Genomic DNA, 17,038 nt, shown 5'->3' on the forward strand with positions numbered 1-17,038 from the left:
ACAGGCCAGGAGTAGTGCAGCAGAATAGAGCAACGGGTCTACTGCTGCATCTGAAGAACTGCCACTCACAATCAGCCAGGATAAAAGAGCAGATCAAATATTTCCTACTCCCCTTTGTTGTGCCAGCTCTAGGCTGCTGCAGCAGAGGTTCTGGGATCAGTCCCCTCTCCAGAAAATGGCCTCTCATCTCCTAGTCTCTGCCCTCCCCCCGTAATACCCCATTTGGGGTCATCCCATTTTGGTTGGCAGTGGCACTTTCAGCAGACTTTGGAGGGGGCGGAGTTATGAAGCCATGACACCTCTGCCTCATCCTAACTCCCTCCAGCAGCACAAACCAGGGGTCAGGATTGCCCTCCACTATTTGCAACCATTGCAGCACAAAAACAGTGGTTTTTAAATCGTGTTGTTGGCAGTTCCCACTCAGATTAAATCCAGCTGGCTTCTTATTTTAAAGCCAACAGTTTTTCGCAAGATGTCATATCAGTTTCACAGCTCTAACATTTTTTAGAAGTTGTGGCTGTGTCTGCTTTAATCACCAAAAGGGGTGTGCTGGAAGATGATAACTCAGACAGTGTGTCATGCAGTGTTTATTATAAAAGGTAAGGGAACCCTGGATGGCTTTTTGTACTTGTCTGTACCTATCTCCACTTTCCTCCATTTTTGCATCTTAAGCTACATGATCAATGATGCAAAGGACCACCGTCTATGATGCCACTGGTTTTTAAAAAATAACAATACATATTTTATTTCTATGTGCTTTGACTACACCTGTGATTTTGACGACTGTATTCTGTATAGCAGGCAAAATTTCAACAGGTGAAGCTTCCTTGCTCGCAGTTTTTTCGTGTCAGTGAAAATTGCACCTACAGAATTTGTGCCTGTTAGAAGCTCAGCAGGGCGCAGTGGGGGGGGGGCGCAGTGGGGAGGCTGGAATGGAGGCAGATCAGAGGGCGCGACGGGCAGGACAAGAGAAGAAGCTATGGGGCGCGGGGAGGGGTTCGACGAAGGACTGAACCATCAGTTCTGCTGAGCAGCCACAGCTGAGCCCTGGCATCTCTGACATTTTATCCATTCGTAAGCCATGGCTGAGTGAAGCGATCCCGAGCGAGCAGCGCAAGCGACCGCCGATCAATTCACAGGATCGCGCGCACGGATCCCTCTCCACGTGCTTCATTCTCGCCTCCTGCCGTCGCCGCCGCCGCGCACGAGACGTAGGGAACAAGACGTCTCAGTGCCGCCCCGACTGCCAAACCCAAACCGACAGATAGTGCGGAAACCGCCGCGGCTTTCTCTGCCCCACCTTCTCCTCCAGCACCGGAGGATGCCCAGAAGCCCGGGAAGCACAGACGACGCTTGGATCTGGCGGCGAGAGGAAGGCAGCGAGCGAGCGGCGTCGGGGAACTTTCGCTCTCGGATCCGCGTTCATTCCAACCAGCCAGCCTGCCGCTAACCAAGATTTCTCTGTCCCGGTGGCGCCGGCGGCGCTGCGCGAAGCTCTTGATGCGCCCCGTCCAGGCTCAGGACCGAATGCTTCCCCACGATGCCTGCGGGAGCCGCAGCTACGTCTTGGATGCAGGCGAAGGGGCCGCGGGGACCCTGTTCGCTGGGGCGCGCGGGTGGCGGCCATAGGAGACCCTCCTGGACGGCGGTCGGCGCCGGAAGCCCGTGGGCGCCCTCCGATGGAGAACGCCTCCAACGGCAGCCAGGGGCCCCTGGAGCCCCGGGCCCCTGGCGGGAATGGGGTGGTGCTAGGCGTCTGCTTGCTCTGGCTGCTGGTTTTGAGCACCTTGCTGGGCAACGCTCTGGTCTGCCTGGCCATCGTCAGGTTTCGCCACCTGCGCACCAAAGTCACCAACTGGTTCGTGCTGTCACTGGCCTCGTCTGACCTGTGTGTGGCGCTGCTGGTCATGCCCTGGCAGGCAGTCACTGAGGCGGTGTGTGGTGTGTGGCTCTTTGGCACCCGTTTCTGCGACACGTGGGTGGCCGCCGACATCATGTGCTCCACGGCCTCCATCCTCCATCTCTGCATCATAAGCCTCGACCGCTACTGGGCCATCGCCAGCCCCTTCCGCTACGAGCGGCGGATGACCCGGGGCCTGGCCTCTGCCATGATCGCCCTGGCCTGGACCCTCTCTGTCCTCATCTCCTTCATCCCTGTCCAGCTCCATTGGCACAGAGTCGAGGAGCAGGGGGGGACTGACCTACAGTTGCCACGTTGTGACGCCCGGCTCAACCCCACGTATGCCATCACCTCCTCCCTGGTCAGCTTCTACATCCCTGTGTCCATCATGATTGGCACTTACGCAAGGATCTACCGCATCGCCCAGGCTCAGATCCGCCGCATCTCGTCTCTGGAAAAGGCTGGAGGGCTGGGCTTTGCACAGGGGAAAGAGCCCGCCTCTTCGCTGCGCAGCTCGCTCTGCAAGGAAACCAAGGTCCTTCAGACGTTGTCCATCATCGTGGGGGTATTTGTCTGCTGCTGGCTGCCTTTCTTTGTCCTTAACTGCCTGCTACCCTTTTGCGGACCAAGGCCAGGCAGTGGGGTTTCTGGGCAAGCTCTCTGCGTCAGCCAGACGACTTTCCGTGTTTTCATGTGGCTTGGCTGGGCCAACTCCTCGGTCAACCCAGTGATCTATGCTTTCAATGTGGACTTTCGGAAGGCTTTCAGCAGCCTGTTGGGCTGCCACCGCCGCCCTTGTTGGGCTCCAGGCAGGTCCACCGTGGAGAGAGTCAACCTGAGCCACGAGCTGGTCTCCTATCACCATGACTCCTCCTCCCACAAGAGCAGAGGAGAGCCAGTTCCATCACCTCTCCCCACCATTGCTGCCTGGCATCGATCCCTGCCCCACACAGTGAGCTCCCAAGGAGAAGGAGAGAGCAATGGAGGAACCCTGCCAGAGAAAGAGATGTTGTCCTCACATCAGGCCGCTCAGAGGAGCAACAGCAAAAACCTTCACCTGCCAGCTTTGCTCCCCTCTGAATGTGAGGCTGTGGTATCTTTGGAGACTCTTGATCCCTTTGCAGAGATTACTGGGCACTAGAATCTTTACTGCCACATCCCAGCGGTATGTGGATGGGACCATGTAGTGGCCACAAAGGAACACAATCGCATAAGAAGAGTCCTGCTGGCTCAGACTGAAGGCTTATCTAGTCCAGGATTTTCTTTCCCCACAATGGCCGACTAGATGTGAATAGGAAGCCCACAAACAAGACACGAGGCCTTTCGCTGTCTCCTACTGTTGTTCCCCAGTGACTGGTATTCAGAGGTGCACTGGCTCTGATTCTGGAGGTATCACATAGCTGTCAGAACTACTTATTTATTTAGGGATATCTATGCTGTCCAATCAACTGTGAGGATGGCTCACTTGTTGTTGGCATCCGTCTGTCTTAGGAGAGTGCGCCTTCAGGGTAAAGTCAAACAGCTTTACTCAAACAGAGTTACAGCGCCTGCTGTGGCTGTAGATATTGATATAGGAGAGACATGTTTGATTGCAGCTGGGACAGATGAAGGTGTCCAGTTTTGCTTCTACAGGTGCACCTTAGTGTTTCTCCTCTCTGTGCTCCACCCAGTGGTCATTCCTCCTCTGGTCATTGCTATGGCTACATGGCCTGTCTATCTGTCTCCAGGGGTTCACTATTACATGTTTAATAGCCACTGATAGCTCTATCTGCCATGCATGGCTTCTTCACAGTTGGGATCATGACCTAACTAAAATGTAAGGGCCCGATCACTTGGGACCCATCCATTGGCACCCAACTCATATGGTTGGGTCCAATGAAGTTTTGCATGTTTGATCAGAACAGAAGTCCTAGCGTGTGCAGTGGGTCTTATGCCTAGGTAAGTGTGCATTGGTTTGGAGCCTTAGACATTACTCCTGAGTCTGCAACAATCTGCACAAAAGTTCTTTCCTGCATAACTGAGTAGCGATCTACTAGTCTTTCTCTTAGGGTGTATCTAGAGGCAATGGTAAGACTGAAGGTTGATTGTCTAACACAGGCTTCCTCAAACTCGGCCTTCCAGATATTTTGAGACTACAGTTCCTATCATCCCTGACCACTGGTCCTGCTGGCTAGGGATCATGGGAGTTGTAGGCCAAAAACATCTGGAAGGCCGAGTTTGAGCAAGCATGGTCTAACACAAGAACCATGATTCCCAACTCTATGATGTGAGAGAAGCTGAAACAGATATTTAACAAACTGAAGTACAGTGGTACCTCGGGTTAAGAACTTAATTCGTTCTGGAGGTCTGTTCTTAACCTGAAACTGTTCTTAACCTGAAGCACCACTTTAGCTAATGGGGCCTCCTGCTGCCGCTGCGCCTCCGCTGCATGATTTCTGTTCTCATCCTGAAGCAAAGTTCTTAACCCGAGGTAATATTTCTGGGTTAGCGGAGTCTGCAACCTGAAGTGTATGTAACCTGAAGCATATGTAACCCGAGGTACCACTGTATCTTAATGCATTCACCAGTCTTTGGAACATGAAGCCCCAATGTGCAACACTTATCTGCCCCCCCCCCTTTCACTCTGGTGCTGACATCATCCTGATCAGTGGCGGAGGAACCCTCTCCGTCACCCGGGCGGAACGCCAAGGGGAGGGGTGAACCACCCGGTGACGCATGCATGACATCTGTAGGGACTGTGCACGTGTGACGTCCGTACGGGCTGCGCATGCGTGGCAGCCCGTATGGTTACCACGCGAGCAGCAGCCCATACGGATGCCCATAGGGACACTGTGTGCGAGCGGCAGTCCGTGCAGACTGCGCAGACGTAGCAGCCCATACAGACGCCATGCAAATGCGGCATGAGCGGCGCTCACACTGACTGTGTTCACACCCTCCATCACTCTACAGCTGGGGGAGGCGACGGGCCATCTTGTCACACACACACACCCCGGGCGTGCCCGGGGCGACCCACACCCTCCGCTCCCCCTTTGTACACCCCTGATCCTGATTGCCCTAAGCACAGAGTGGAGGACGTGTGACTCTACAGATGTTGCTTTCGAGATTGTTGGACTGCAATTTCCACCCCAAAGCAACCAACTGTCATCCGTGCATGTGCAACAGCTGTCTCAAGTGTACACACCTCAGTTTCACTGCAAAGTGAATGTGGCTCACATTTGCAAATGGGATGGGAGCAAGATAGGTATGGATTTTGGCCAATGTGTACACGGCTTCAAGCACCAGCAGTGGGAGTGTGCTGGAGCTACAGTAAATGTGTACAAGAGCCTAAGGCTTTGATGGCACTGTGAGTTCCTGGTGTTGCAGAGCAGCTGTAGAAGGGTGAACTGGACTGAGAAAAGTATTATCATCTGCTTCATTACCAGGGATGTGAAGACAGATGGTTAATTGCATGTTTCTGTACATATATAAATATGTGCTTTGACATTATGGTAATGAGCTGTGTAAATTATGCCCAGGCGCAGTGTAGTAATTATTTCACATCTTACTGTGCTGCCCACAACTTTTAACAGAGCTGTACCATTTATAATGTTAAATTTTCTTTGATGGTAACTGAATGTATAAAACAATACTCTACAAGTTATGTAAAATACATCATGTGGGGCACAGTTACCTAGCCCCTGTGCTTGTATTTAACAGGGTTTGCTCTGGGCTTAAAATATCATCTATTGCATTGGTATTTAAGCTTGTATAGGCTGCTGCTCTATATTGGGATTATGCTGTTCGAAAGAAATGTGAAGCCAGTGGGGTTGCACAAGTTCTAATGAAGATATGATTATATGGGAAATGTAATTATTTGTTTCTCATTTTTTTATGGTACTGTTTGGCTCTCTGGAAAATGAAATCTTCTAGCAGAAATGTATTTCCATAAGGGGGAAAAAATCCAACTTGGCTATTAAAGAAAGGCTCCTTAAAAGCTTGGTACAATTTTGCCAAAATGAACACTTCTTTCATTTGAATCCAGTGTAATAATACAGCTACATCAAGCAGGCGTACTGTTTTCCTATCCTTTTGTCTCAGTGACAAAAATCATGTTCACAACAACAGCCACAATCTGTATTACCTCTAGATTTTGTAGCATTTGTGCCAGGTCACCAGATCAAGACTCATTACATGGTCCAAACTCTCACACTGGTATGTTGAGGTTTTAAAAAACACTCCTATCTAGCAAGGGAGCTGCTACAGATCTGTTTCTGAATTGGGAAATGCATGTATATAGTTTTCCTAGATGGATTTCAGGCACCTTGGCTATCAAGGCTTGGAGGCAGAAGTCCAAGGTCCCACTCAGGAAAGTGAGTAGGAGATTGCCCAAACAGACCTACCACTTTTTGAATTACCGTAAGTCAGTAATGCACAAGACCAAAGCAGAGGTGGGAAGACTTTGGCCCTCCAGATGTTGTCAATGGCTGTCTCATCCCTGGCTGTTTGCTATGGTGGCTGAGTCTGATGGCAGCTGGAGTCAAACAACATCTGGAGGACCAAAGATGAGCTAACCCCTAGTTAATATGATGGGTACCCCTGTGTGCCCCCCAAATCTGCTCTGAGGACATGCAAGTGGCTGGATGGGGGAAGAGACTAGCTGGAAATCCCCTGCACACATGGATTTCTGTTGCACAAGCAAGCAGACATCATTGGATGTCCCCCATTGTCTGTTGAATGGGCTTGATTTACATTTGCACAAGGAATGTAATATTAGGCCAGCAAAATCTTAACACTTTTTCCTGAGAAGGTTTTATTCAGATGAAACCCAGTCAAGTCATTATGTAAGTAGTCAGTTGGATATATTTCACTAAATGTTTTATATAAATTATAAAGGATTAAAAGTACTTTGCAAAATTATTGCTTACCTCTACAAAAATGGAAAAGATTGCTTTATGCATATTGCCATTTTTTCCATAAAATAAAGTCGTGAATGCTGACTTAGCAACAAAGTTTTATATCTGTTGATTATAATTCTATACAGTTGACTGCAGTCTGAATGTATGATTGTTTTCTCAGAAATGCAAGTAGCAGTCAGATCACCAATATCCATTTTCTTGCAAAACACTTAACTGAGGGTATGTACGCGTTAGTGGCTTAAACACAACGAGGTCACGCACTACATTTCCCATTACTCTTGGGGGAAAGCCATTAAAATTAAAGCAGAATTTGATATGTATACAGTACATTGGTTTGACACAAAATGGCTGAAATATAACAAGGTGAAAGCTAGCATGGGAATACAGAATATTAATCACTACGTAGCTGGGGGAAAATTACAGTTCTTCCTGGATGAATGAAAGTGCCATGAACTTTGCTAGCTTTAGATACAACTGCCAGGCATTTTATATGCTCTCTCGGCCCCAAAGCAGAGATGAGTGATGCACCCCATAATCAAATTCGACTGGACTTAACCGTCCAGGGTCCTTTACCTTTACCTTTTACGTATATTTCTTCCAAATTAGTAGCACTGCAATTTTGAAAGTGAGCTCTACTTTGAGCAGAACTGAACTTACTATTATTATTACAGAAACAGAACTCTAGGAATAATTATCTAGACAGACTTTCAATATGGGCCCCTAGGTTACGTAGCAGTATGGCTCATTATACCGTTCCAAAATAACAGTGATCCTTAAGAAGAAACTGTGATGCATCCATCTGTTTCACTTGAGCTCCAAATGAACCTCTTGTCAAGAAACCTATCAACATTATGCCATCATATCCCAGTATTCCCTCTCTTGGTCCCCAAAGTGCATTTGAACATTAAGCAGATACGTGATATTAATTACTAAACTGGGCACAAAGATGACAACAACTAGGAGTAAAAACAAAAGTATTAAACGGTCCCCCCTGTCTGAGTTTTAGTGAAATGAACTCATTGGCTGGATTATGTGACAACACATCCTCACAGCTAGCAAATCTGTTGGGTAACTTTAGGTCAGTTATTATCTCTTAGTCCATTTTACCCCACAGGCAGAGATTGGGGCTAGCCACCCGTGGTGAGGGGTGAGCGTCCCAGGGGGGCGGGGGGACAATATCACCCCCCCTCAAGGATGGCACCCGGGGCAGACCACACCCACCGCACCCCCCTTCCTCTGCCAGTGTCCACAGGGTCGTTGTGAAGATAACGGGTGAGGAGAACACTACCCCAACCTCTTTTTGGGAGGGGGGAGTGTAGGATAATAGATATTTTTGTGGAGGAAGGGGTAGACCCACACTTGCAGTTTGCACCTCCCCTGCCGAGAGCCTGAGGGTCCTGTTCCTGCTTCTCTCCACCTGGCCTAGGGCGGGGCCTGACTGGCCTCATAAGGACTGCTGCTGAGGCTGCTGCCCAGCATGGACTGGGGTATTGGGGGGAAAGTTTCATTGGGAGATTTTGCTGTTGTTACTGATATTAACTTTTTGTATCGTCGTTTTTATGTGGAAATTGTTCAGTTTGGTTATGTAGTTTTTAATGTGTTTTATTTATTTTCATGACCACTTTGCTATGTTTGTAATCATGCAAATCTTTTCATATTGTAAGTCGTCTTGAGCATTGTTTTAACTGTGGAAAGGTGGCATACACATAAAATGATGATGGTGATTACCAAAAAAGAAAAGAAAAGAAAGTCCAGTGAACGTTACAATGCTCCCTACCCATGATCTGGATCAGGCCCCCATGCTGGCAATTTGAAGAAGAATAGAAGTCACATGTAGCTTCTCCCTCATCACCTTGATTGGGGTCTGATTCTGTGCAAACAGTACAATGGATATTTTGACACATTTTCTCAACTGTGCCACGTTGCACACCCTCAGTGGGATTCACCTGCAACCGTGTAGAACTGCCACACCTTCCATCGCAAGGCACACATTTTTTCAGAGCAGACTTTGTAGTAAGCACTGAAAGAGTTTGCTGGCAGTTCTATTTGTTTTTTGCTAGAACATTTTTACTCCATTAATTTTGGCCTTCATATGAATCCCCACACCATAGCGAGCGTGTTTACATTTTGATCGATATCTTCACAGCTTGCAAGGTCTGTGGGAAGAAAAGAACAGGCTGTGAATATACCTCCACCTCCACATTCATCCCTGTCATTCTCACTGTTCCTGTCTCTTGATTCACCTCCACATATGTTCATCCTGGTCATGCAAATAAACTTCCTAGTTTCTCTACCAACACAGTGTTCCCATGCATTCTGACACTTGTGCATCACTCCAGCAGCTGTCCTGAGCATCTATTTTGGTAGAAGGAAGAACGTGCCTCAGCTGTCTAGATGATGATGATGATATCACCTCGTGTTGGGATGGAGAACCTGTGGCCAGCTGTTGTTGGAGCCAACTCCCATCAGCCACAGTCAGGGATGTCGAGAGTTTGCATCAGAAAATCTGGAGAGCACTAGAGTCCAAGCACATGATTTAACACACAAGCTACAATTCCCAGGATTATCTGAGGGAAGCTATGTCCTTTAAATGTGCATTAAATGTATGCTGTGGACGTGACCTTGGTGACTTTTCTGGTTGAAGTGAGATTGAAGGACAGTGTTCTCAGCTGACAATCTTAGTTCATTTTGGAGCAGTCATACTAGCAGGAAGTGAAAAATGAAATTGTTTGTTAGTCATAGCTCGTTTTTTGAGAACCTCATTAGCCTCCCATTTTGGTTATGTTTACACTAAGGAACTGTGGGTTCTTGGTCACTATCCCATCCTCAGTCCATACCCTCTTCAAAATAGCCTCCTCATATTGTTGGCTGCTTTTGGGGGGCAACATATGGCTTTTAAAAACGTAAGAAGAGTCCAACTGGATTAGGCTAAAGTACCATCTAGTTCAGCATCCTGTCATAGGACCCAGCCAGGGCCCTTTAGGAAGCTCACAAGACCTGAGTGCAATAGCAACTATTTGTCTATTGGAAAGTTGGTCATCTGATTGGTGGCATCTGCAAATCCCCATGCTACGCACAGCACTTTGAAACCCTGTTAATCAGCTGGTCATCGGTGAGGCTTTAAAGCACTGCACAAGGCTGTCTGCATGCACTGACAATCAGTTGGTGGTTAGGACTTCAAAATGCTGCTCACTGCTCTCTGTGAGATCAGTTGAGCATTGGTTCTTGCACAGAATTGTGTGGGGCACATTGAAGCCATGACAACCAGCTGATTGTGTGGACTTCAAAGTGCCACACTAGGTGGGTTTGCACTAAAAAAAAAAGCTGGTCACCTAACATTGTTAGGTGATGTCAGATGATTAAGAGCTGAGCAGCCTCCATGCTGAACTTGGCATTTGGGGCAAAGCCAGCCGCAGTAGTGGATTCTAAGTAGAAATGAGTGTAAAAAGCAACACAATCAAGGTTAGCATTAAAGCCATATGAAAATTAGACTTACAAGGACAGATTTCAGTGAACGGCATTACTTCTTTGCAAAGCTTTGCTTTCATTCTCAGAGAAATCTATCCGTTCCCAGTGGCTGAGCTCCTGAGAGTGTAGCAGAGGTTGTCAGAACAGTGCAGTCCTGCTTTGAAAGCTAACCATAGTTATCGCCCCTGTCATTATGAGCTGCTTCATGTTCAAGCCAGTGTGGTGTGCGAATAAATCCTTTGGTTCAGAAGCTTAAGGTAATTGTCTCAGAGATTTCAGTAACACGCAGGATGATAACTGTGTAGTGTATTTCAGGCTGAAAACGACCTCTCTCTTCCCTAGATCAATGCTTTTTCATTCTATCCAAGTCCTATTTCCACAGTGTGAGGCAGAAGCCGCTCATGTTTTAAATCATTTTTGGTATGCAAGTGATATAAGAAAGTGCAATTTTGCATCCAAATGAAGGCTGAGGTTGCCTACCTTCTGGCTATTACGACTGCCATCAGGGAAGTTGACAGAGGCTTGAGTGCTGGTTTGATAGTGTCATAGATCTAGAGTACCAGAGTCTGTTAGTGAATAGTAGAAATTAATAAACACTAGTATTTACATAATATTTGTGATATGAGGCGAAAATAGAAGCTGCAGAACTGTGCCAGACAATTAGCAAGTGAGCTATTAAGGAACAATGGGGAACCAGTACTTAGCCACTAAGGGTCATTGGCAATGGAAAAGAGCTGTCCCCCTCCCCAGCCAGGAGGTGGTGTGTGTGTGTGTGTGTGTGTGATGTCACAGGAAAATTTGTCCTTTTTGAAATCTAAAGGTATTCCAGAAAGAAGGAGGAAATACGCAAAACCATCTTGCCACTGGCTGGAGGAGGTTGCACTGAGAAATTGGGAGCCATGACTGACCACTTCTTTGGACCCAGCCTTGCTGAAGCTATAAGAGGGGCAAGGAGAGACACCCTTGGGATATAATGTTCTGCACCCCATCCATTGAAGGTACAAAATGAACCATATTTCTTAAAAGACACTAGCCTCCGCTGTGTCTTGATTTTTCCAACAGAAACACAACAGTGGGTGATCTCCCGGAACCCCCAGGAATTTGGCTACCCCCTTGGCAGAGATTAAGGGTGGTGTGCAACCTTCTTAACAGTATGTTTACTCAGAAGTATGTTTCAATGGGATTTTCTCCCAGGTAAGTGGTTCAATCCAATGCACGCACTCCTGGAAGTAAGTAAGCTCCATAGAACATAATAGTGCATTGTCCTTCTGAGTAATCATCCTTAGGGTTTCACTGTAAGGATCTGAAATAGAAAGTTCTTGCTCCAAAACTCGTGTCTGTTGCAGACCCACTAGAGATGTGAGCCACATTTTTTCCTGCCACAGCACTAACTGCAGCATGACTGACCCCTGCCTTTAAGGGAAGCTGTGAGCAATTCTGAAGCTTCTCCCACAGACACTGTATATTAATTATATAGACTCAGTAAATGGAAGGGAATTGGGATCATGACAGAAAACCTCTTCTTGCCCTCCAAACATAAAGCTTATACATGTATAAGCTATTTGTGGAAAGGCTCTGTCTTTGAACAATCTACGAGTCGTCTGGTACTATTCAGTCAGATTGCATGGAGAAATCCTACACAGAGAGTGAATTCTGAGATTACCTTTGCACATTAATCTCATTTATTTATGCTGGTTTATATTTTTAACTGATCAGAGCCTGAACACTTAGAGCAGCGAACAACTTCTCACAACAATTAATTTCAAGTAATCAGAATACTCAGTATTTCACATCTCATGCCCTTTTCAGATGTTCTAAAAAAAAAAAAAAGACTCTTCAAAGAAAAAGGTGTAAGAAACCTCTCAGGATCCACTTTCAGTAGCCCCTGCACTACAGTATTAGAAGAGAAGGCATCCCTGCTTTTTTAAAAAATGGCCACTAGGTGTCTCCTTTATGCTGAAAAATGGATTATTGTCTCTAATTTGCTCTTTTGAATAGCTGATGAGACTATGAAAATAGCTCGTGCAGCCGTTGTATTAAATCTGCTGTGTTGCAAGGGGGGCGGAAATGTAATTATTTAACAATATTTATTTAAAATATGTATGCCTCTCTTTTCCATACACATTCGAAAGAAAATCTACAACTAACCTAAAACACCATAAAATTCCATTATGACTGACTTATAAGTAAACCACCAGTTCAGTCACTTCTACCAAGTATGAAACTTTTAAAATTAAAGAAGAACTCTCCATCTCTCTCAAGCTGTCTCTCCCCCCCCCCTTTCAAGGTCACTGACATGCTACAAATGAGCAACACAGCTATGTATGGGCAGACTAGCACAATGTTTAATCGGCTAGCAACTTCAGCATGCTTATTTACAAGGCTGCATTGTAAAATAATAATAATGATATCAACTGCAGTAGAGATTATTTTTTAAAAAAAACTTTAGCAGTCACTGAGCTTCAAGCTCTGTAGGCTTCCAACAAATTACCTTTGCAACATAAAAGATTAACTGAAAAAGATTGATCTTACATTTTGTGTGACTGTGTTCTGTACTATTTTATTCAATTTGGTTGCAGTCATGTACCAGCAAAACAACATCTTATGTACTGTCTCTCTCTAAAAGTGGTACAAACTTAAAGGGAGAGTTGATTTCATTGCTCCAAACTTTCGGCAGACAGTTGTCATTAAAGTTGTGTAGCTTTGGCTCCTTGACAGTTAAATTCATTTTTGAGGTGTTAGGAAACATTACAAAACAAATGGCTGTAGTCTAAGCAAATGAAATGCTTTTGCCTACAAGGAGCAGAACCTGCCATGGCCATCTTAATAGTAAGAACTATTTGAATGGGTACCGTGAATGATCATTACTTTGCAATAGAGCTAATGCTGTAGAGTGATTAAACTGAACAGAGCAGATAGTGGGGCTAATGTGAGATGAGCAGTAACAAATACTGCCAGTAAGTATTGTGATCATATTTATTTAGCTATTCAGTACGTTGCCTATAAATACATAAAGAACAGAACATGATTGCTCTTTGTCAAGAGGTTTGTTTTTCAGGATTCTCGTGTGTGTGTGTGTGTGTGTGTGTTTGCATGCATAAGACTGGGGAGGGGCCTCGGCTGTGGCTGGCCCCTACTGGACTGTTGATAACACATGCATGCTCTGTACAGTTCTCTAACAGAGACTACAGTTACATGCAAGCTTGCAGTTTTCCTGGAGAGCTCTCTGCCTCTTGCAATGAACTGTAAGTATAACCGCCAGAAGGAGTGGGCGCGGAGGGGGGGGGGGTCAGTACTGGAACTGTTTAATTTAGCTTGGTGAAAAGTTTGGGGATCCTCCCATGCAGTTTCTTTGGTGCTGCAATAAGCAAAAATATTTGTTTTTTGCACTATGCAACCAGTGATCTCACATCCAAATTAACCAACAGATTCATTATGTCTTAAGAGCAGCACCAAACTGGAGAGATGGTTTTGCATTTGGAAAATGCACGAAAGAAAACCTGGAAAGCAGGAAAGAAATTGGGAGTTTGAAATGTCTTTGTTAAAAGCAGGATGAGGGCGTGGAGAAGAGAGGAAGGCAGCAGTAGAAAAGAGCACTTCAATGAAATCTTGCTATCACTTTTCTGGTATCATAGAAAGAAATCTGATAGATTTCTAACAACACAATCTTATATGTGTTTACTCAGACGTAAGCCAATTGAGAACAATGGTGCTTACTCTGAATGCATCTTAAACGAATTTGTGTTTGTTTGTTAATGTTGTCATAATGTTGTCAGGACAATCACTTTAACCACATGGATGGCACTCAAACAGGAATGCAACTCCTCTGTTGAATGTAGACAGGGGTGGCTTTTCTACTTAAGAATGCCAAGTTTTTAGTCTTTCTCTGTGTAAAACAAAAGATGCAGAGGAGTTTTGCTTACTACCAAAATCCAGCACCATTGATATAACTGCATAAAAGCTATTGGGTATCCCAGGGGGTGCTGTTAGGAACACAAAATACCAGGTTGGTACACATGCATAACAAACATAACAAGTGTCTGCTTTGCACAAAGGGTAGGTACTGGAGGCGTTACCCACTGCTGAGGGTCGCACAGTGAGTTAAAAAGAATTTTATGCCAGTGAAGGTTTGAGAATTTGAGATAAGAAGAATGCATTGCTTGCAATGAGCTATCACTGCTCATCTTTATCTGCCCAGTGTGTGTCCACAGCTGACCTATATCTCTCTCCACTATAGGACTTTGGGAATGTAGAGGGCCCCTCACCTGAGATTCTATCACGGATGCTTTTGAATGATAAATGTCAACAGCTCCCCTGACTTCAGGAAATGAGGCTCCCCCAAACCCTTCCGCTCACCCTTCTCTTCCTGAGCTGCCTGGAAGGCACCACTGGCAGGAAGAGCAAAGAGAGCAGCGAAAAAGTGAAGCCCGCTTCCTCGCCATGGGCACAGTCTGGACAGTTCTCCACCCGTGACAAACACCTGTGCAGTTGGCAGGTGATCTCTGGCGAAGAAGCCACCGAACTCCTGCTCAGCTGCCACCAGCCTGGAGAGGAGGGTGGGAAGAGGCAGCAGTGTGTCTACCGGGGCCAGCCAGAGCTATGCGCTGCCTACAGCTCCAAAGGCCGCCAGTTCTGGAAGCAGATCCTGGGCAAACTCCGCAAGAAGCAGCACCCATGCCAGGACAGCAGCCCGCTCAAATCCCGGCTTTGCAGCAGCAAGAAGGGGACTTCTGAAGCGCAGCTACACCTGGTGCCCACCGCTCCCGGCACTGACGCCCCGGGGGCCACTGAGGGGACTGCTAAAGGTAGATCCAAGGGGAAAGGCCGTGCCAAGGATGCGCCAGCCCCGCAGAAGCCACCTCAGGCGCCCAGGAACAGGGCGATCAGCAGCCCAGCCAAGGCGGAGGCCCCAGCCAAGCGAAACAAAGAGGGGAAGAGGAAAGGAGGCCCCAGCTCCTCAGCGGTCCCAACCCAGCCCTCCAGCATGCAACCTACATCGGTCGCAGGAGGCACTGAGCAGCCCACAGAGCTCAATGCAGGCGTGGTCGAGGCCTACTGCGAAGAGAAGTGGCATTCGCTATGTAACTTCTTTGTGAATTTCTGGAACGGCTGAACCTGGAGAATTGGGAGAAGGGTGGGGAACGGGGTGCGGGGGGAGGGTTAAAGGCAAGGGGGGTTAAAGGCAGAGTGTACAGCAGACAGCCTAGGTAGAGATAGTGTTGGAAGGAATGAAGGCAAATGTGGTGGTTTGGGACGAGGGCAAAATGGAGGCAGGGGTGAATAGAGTCAAGTGGGATGGGAGTTTCTGAGCGCCAACAGAGCGTGGGTGAAGATTTGGGGCAGTGAGGAAGGGGAGGCAGGATGCGGCGGTTGTGCTTTTATGGGATGTATAACTTACTCATTCCTACTAATCCTGCAGCAGCTGCTAACAAAGTGGCCGAGGGTGTGCACTAGAAAAAGGTAGGTTAAGATGAAAGGCATATTGTTCCTTCCATGCTAGATGAGCTCCAGCTGTAAAGTAAACTGTCCTGTTGCATCGGGCTGTTTATTCCCTACCCACAATCAAGTAGCTAATTCTCAGCTAATAAAAGATATTTGGGTTTGCCATGTCTAAAAAATAATCGCAAGGTTCTTTCTCTAACACAATAGATGCTACTAGGCGTAATTACATTAATGATAATAATAAATGAAATTATTTTACAGCAACCTGTGCTTGTTATTTCATTACACAGTGTCGAAATCTCTGCTATCAGTATCAATGCTATCACATTTTACAAACTTTTATTTATGTATTTTTTAAATGTGTTTGTATCCCTCCAAAGCAAGATGAAATGCAAGGCAACGTAGCATACATGAAGGTCCCAGGCAGCCTCTCAACCAGCCACTAACCAGTCCAAAACCAGCTTAGCTTCAGTAAATGTGCCCTCATGCCCCAGGAAGCATTAGCATATGAGGGAGGTTTGCTGAGCAGCCAAGTTATTAGCTCCCTACATCTTCACAGGACTTCCCTCAGTCCTGGGGAAACTGTGTATTTTGTGTGTGTGTGTGTGTGCGCGCACACACACACACCAGTTTTAAATTCACTGTTCTAGCCTTCCATCTTAATGAATCTAGCCATTGATACAGAGTGACATGGTTGAATTTATGTACCACCCTATTGTCAAATGCTTGAAATAGCTAAGAGCCAGTATTTATGGGCCAATAGAAGTGTCACCATAATAAGCTATTGCTTTCTGCGTTCCACCTCCCTTGCACTGTGGAGCCTCTGAGAAGTACTGAAGGAGACCTTCGTTCTGTTAGGTAGGGTATGTTTTTTCTCCCACTCTCGGTCAGATTCTTCTTCTTCCACAACATAATCGGTCAAAATGTTCTTGACCCACATAGTTTGTATCACAGTTGCTGGGATTTATGCTTAGAGCCGTGGCAGCAATTTTATCAACAGACTGTTATAACTTTTATCAGAGCTCTTGCTACTTCACATAGCCCATTTCACACTGGTTACATAGAGCACAATAGTTTTGCTTATCATGCAATATATATATATATATATATATATATATATATATATATATATATATAGGACATAGTTCCCGCAGTCTATCCAAAGAATGTCACTTTCTCTCAAGGGAAGCCTAGCAATTACATTTTAAACCTTGCCTTTAAAAAGCTTCTATCCAGTGGCAAATTCCAAGAGAGATCAAGCTCAGAATTTGCTTTCAATATTAAGGTTTATGACTGTTCTGTACATGCAGCTGTAGAACATGGTCAACTTTCC

General features: G+C 46.3%; 1 protein-coding gene and 1 pseudogene across 2 annotated transcripts; both read left to right on the forward strand.

Moving 5' to 3' along the window:
* Positions 1-906: 906 nt before the first annotated feature.
* On the forward strand, positions 907-3,231 carry LOC309532131 (D(1) dopamine receptor pseudogene; annotated as a pseudogene). The gene has a single exon. The product of its transcript is annotated as a D(1) dopamine receptor pseudogene (transcript).
* A 10,123-nt stretch (positions 3,232-13,354) lies between these two features.
* Positions 13,355-15,969, forward strand: FGFBP3 (fibroblast growth factor binding protein 3). Its single transcript, XM_082225060.1, has 2 exons — positions 13,355-13,508; positions 14,501-15,969. Exon 2 carries the CDS (start codon positions 14,591-14,593, stop codon positions 15,374-15,376), a length of 786 nt encoding a protein of 261 aa, XP_082081186.1. The 5' UTR covers positions 13,355-13,508; positions 14,501-14,590; the 3' UTR covers positions 15,377-15,969.
* The last annotated feature ends 1,069 nt before the right edge of the window (positions 15,970-17,038 follow it).

The sequence above is a fragment of the Podarcis vaucheri genome (genome assembly GCF_965113315.1).
Source record: "Podarcis vaucheri genome assembly, chromosome: 5".
NCBI lineage: Eukaryota > Metazoa > Chordata > Lepidosauria > Squamata > Lacertidae > Podarcis > Podarcis vaucheri.

Excerpts from the sequence above, each read along its gene's own strand:
- FGFBP3 (XM_082225060.1), top strand. The coding sequence starts at position 14,591 with ATGAGGCTCCCCCAAACCCTTCCGCTCACCCTTCTCTTCCTGAGCTGC.